The sequence below is a fragment of the Acanthisitta chloris genome, unplaced genomic scaffold (genome assembly GCF_000695815.1).
Source record: "Acanthisitta chloris isolate BGI_N310 unplaced genomic scaffold, ASM69581v1 scaffold3802, whole genome shotgun sequence".
NCBI classification, from domain to species: Eukaryota; Metazoa; Chordata; class Aves; order Passeriformes; family Acanthisittidae; genus Acanthisitta; species Acanthisitta chloris.
The window spans coordinates 106,677-110,486 of record NW_008658656.1 but is presented as its reverse complement, the minus strand read 5'-3'; the positions used below and the strand labels follow the sequence as shown (position 1 = coordinate 110,486).

Sequence of the window (3,810 nt, the reverse complement as noted above, 5' to 3'; positions counted from 1 at the left end):
AAAGAGAAGAAAACATTCAGATTTCAGAAAAGACTCTTTATATGGAGGTGGCTTTATTGGAAATTTGCATCTTTCAGAAACTTCTAGTGACTCCTCAGTAGAGGAATCAGAAAAAAGGGATTTAGGGAAGAGCAAAAAGAGGAAAAACATCTCTGCAACAGAGACAGCAGACCATAAAGAGAAAAGGGGGTGCAGTAGCTCAAGTGATGAGGAAGAGAACTTGGGAAATGTAGTCATGGTGACTGCCAAACCTGTATTTGAAGGCAGAAAAAGGAAATCACGGAGCAAGAGAGCAGTAAGAAAGAAGAAGTCTTAAAGAAAAAAAAGTATTAAAAAAAGAGAGGCTCTATGTCGATTTAGTTACTTAATCTTTGTAAATATGCTAATGAATTTTTGATAAAATATAATAAATTATCTCTATTTGTCATGCATTTTGTGTCCAGAACTTAAATACAAAGAATTCTAAACACTGAGAAAAACAATTTTAGCACATTTACTCATGAAGACCTAATCTGGACTTCTCTGGTTTGAGATTTTAAAATTGAGCCAAAATGTGATGTGCAGTCATTTGCATTCTAACTGAGGTGAGAGAGTTGCTGAAATCACCTGTGATCTGTTGCTTCCTTAACTTCAACTTAAAAGATATTTTGAAAACTACTTGGGTTATTTCTAGGTGTTGCAGGAAGGAAAATGAGTTCAATTAGTTTTGTTTTCCTTATTCCCTTCATTAAACCTGTCTTGAAAGTTTTAGGCCCACAGTCATGTTGTTTATTGAAGAGAGATGATGCAAATCCTCATAAAATATCTCAGAAAAACATACTGTACACTAGGTTATTAGATTATCTGATGTCCAGTAATTGTTTATGTTCTGAATGTAAATGTCATGTTTCTAGATTTGGAGTTACATGACCATGTACAAAGACAGTATTTGTTTGCAAAAGTGATGCTCAGAGGTATCCAGTGGTTGCAGTTCTCACATCAGATTAATTTGTGAGAGACAATGTTTTAGTCTTAGACTCCACCTCTCTGAATGGTTGTAGAATCTATTTCTAGCTCCCATGGATTAAGGAGGAAAAGCACAGAATGCTGCCAGTCTTGTGTTCTTGCATTACATTTTAGTCCTTCTTGCCTTTTTTTTTTGTCTTCTAATTTGATATTTCTGCTGCACTTCTCATTGTTTGAAAGTCCAAGTCCATACATTCAAATTTCCTCTGAGACATTATCTTCCCCTAAAAGGATGAAGGGCTGATGTGAACTGGGTGGGATTTGGTCCTTACAGTTGCAGAGGGTCTAACGCTTCACATACAGTTTTTACTGGGCAAAAACCGATCCCTTTTGATACTACTTTTCTATAAGATTATAACATTTTAAGCAAATTGTCAGTCTGGACAGTCAGTTTGCAGCACTGTTTTGTAAATCACTCATTAGCATTAGCAAATTTTATTTTAAAAGTATATATTAGGTCTCAGCGAGTTGTTTAATAGTTTATAAATGTAGAAGAGCCCCTATTAATTTCTCCTGCTGCATATGGTAAGGTACAGAGACCCTCACTTCTCTGTAGAGCTTGTTTAGTATTTTTTTACAATAACTTGTTATTTTTTGGTGACACCTAGGAACCCTAGTTGAGGCTGAAGTCTGATTTTGCCAAAAACCGTGTAAAGTAAGAGCTGGTTCCTCTCATCAGTTGATTCCAGTCTTTAAAAGAGAAGCCTTAGATACCTGTATCTGTTCCCACGGCAGTAGGTGTTTGTGTTCTGTTGAGTGAAGGGATATCTTGAATATAGAAGAGTGGCAGGTATGTATTTGTGCAGATTGAGCTGTCTCATGGGGTAAACTGGACCAGGATTTTGTGGACTGTGTACCTTCTTACAGTTCTGCACATATTTATATCCCACTTCTGCCAATGCACTCCTGGCCCTCAGTAAATTTTTCTCTGTGCTTGGAAGACCCTTTGACTCTGAAGAATGATGTTTTTTCCTCAGTAACTTTTTAGTAACAGTGAGTAGTTGCTAACACTCTGCCACTATTTATCTTGTGAAAAATACTCCCGAGTTGGTTACTTTGTTGGTTGGAGCTCCGTTGAGTGGGTGCCTAGTGGTGTTACAAAATCTGCTCACTTACGTAAGGGCTGTGGTGTGCAATGCCCTCTTCGTGCTTGTGCTGCAGCTGTCGGGATTTATTATTGCTCCTGGTGTGGGGATGTTGGCAATGTGCTTCGGAACATGCTGCTGCCTGGAGAGAAAGCAACCAGGCAGATAAGGACTCTCCTGCTTGAGAACCATCTGTGGAAAGCTGCAAGAGACTCAGGTAACATGGATGGAAACGTGGTGGATGCTTGTGGTAATTCACTTGGCTGTGTCTTTTGCTCTAATTTGCTTTGTAGTGTTGCTTTAAACAGAATAACTGAGCTGTTCTGCAGTGTTTATTTGCTTGTTATTCAGCATTCCTGAGACTCAGGTTGCCTGGCTGTTCAACGTACCTCAAAGGATATTTTTAGAGTGGTGTAAAAAGTGTAGGGGACCACAAAATACAAAGGCTTTCCCTTGTAGGGTGATTTTACAGTGCAGTGTAGCTTGTCCTTCAGAATGCAAAGTGGCTGATTATTAATCTTTTATTTTTTTCTTCTAATGGCAAGAAAATTTGTCTGCTTTTATAATTCCGAGGTAAATGACAAGCTGATGGATGTGTGTAGCATTTTCTGCTTAATATCCCATTAGTTTCTAATGCTACTTGTTCTGAAGATGCACACAAAGGCACACAAAGGTCAAGCCACCTCAGAATCCTATCGAATCTCTTTTCTGTTCACCCCTAATGATATTGCTATTGCTGTGGTCATAGGTAGAAATAAATATAATAGCAATATTTTTGTTCTATGTGTTAGGGTGATATGTAGAAAGCCCTTAAGTTGTTTTTCACCTTCAAACAGGTTTATGTCTTCTAGTATTGTAGTAGTAAAGTTAAACTTTAAACCTGTGTGTCTTTTGTAGGGTGAAGACAAGATTGCATGGTGCATCTTCTCTAACAGGAAAGGGCTGTTCTATACTGTCCTTTTTCACCTGAAGTTTTAAGAAGGAAATCTGCCACAGACTGCACTGTGAGGAAGATTTCTTGATATTCAGCATGTATTTTTACTTTGATTGCCCTTTTTTCTCCTTCCTCCTTCCTTTCTTCTTCCTCCCTTTTTTTTCCATTTTTTTCTCTTTTTGATTATGTAGAGATGCTCCTTCACCCATTGCCTTGTTTAATTGCATCCTTATAGCGTGTTTAGACATATATAGATTATTAACTGTATGCTGCTTGTAACTCTTCCTGCAAAAACCAGTCAAATTTCCACATAATTTTTAAAGCTCTTGCACTGGTATCAAAGCACTGATGGTTTGGGTTTTTTTTTCATGTGAACTCAGTGTTCTTTCTGATTGCAAAAATACCAGGAATTGGAGACTGCTACTTGTCTGTCTGCTTTTCTGCAGACAGATGAAAATTGTATTTTCCTCTGTCATACTTTTCTTGTTCCTTGTCTTCTCTGGAGTCTGCATGTTCTGTGACTGTTTATATATAGACACATATGCTTTCTGTTCTGCATGTTAGCTACAGATCCTGCTTCCTACTTATTCTCAGGTGCAACTTTTACTAATAGGTTTTTTCCTTCCCTTCCAAGCAAACTAATTCAAACTAGATTAGATCCTGTTGGTACAATTTTTCTTCCCTTTCAGTCATTTGTTGCTATCTTTCCTTTCAAACCTTTATAAGCCAACCAACCCTGATTTTAATTGAGTCTAATTAAAAAAATAAATCATGAAATAGTTTTAA

The 3,810-nt window shown here is 37.4% G+C and overlaps 2 protein-coding genes across 2 annotated transcripts in view; both read left to right on the top strand.

The window, feature by feature from the left end:
- The window catches only part of LOC103812163 (DNA repair protein complementing XP-G cells-like), a gene marked incomplete at its 5' end in the record, with an annotated part of 8,149 nt that extends 7,833 nt beyond the window's left edge, over positions 1 to 316 (top strand). Inside the window, 1 exon segment of the mRNA XM_009085172.1 lies at positions 1 to 316. This exon segment is cut by the window's left edge and continues 29 nt beyond it. Coding sequence (XP_009083420.1) covers positions 1 to 316 — 316 coding nt within the window.
- A 1,906-nt stretch (positions 317 to 2,222) lies between these two features.
- LOC103812162 (protein-lysine methyltransferase METTL21E-like) overlaps positions 2,223 to 3,810 on the top strand; it is a 16,021-nt gene continuing 14,433 nt past the window's right edge. Inside the window, exon 1 of the mRNA XM_009085171.1 lies at positions 2,223 to 2,340. Coding sequence (XP_009083419.1) covers positions 2,223 to 2,340 — 118 coding nt within the window. The remainder of the gene's footprint in view (positions 2,341 to 3,810) is intronic.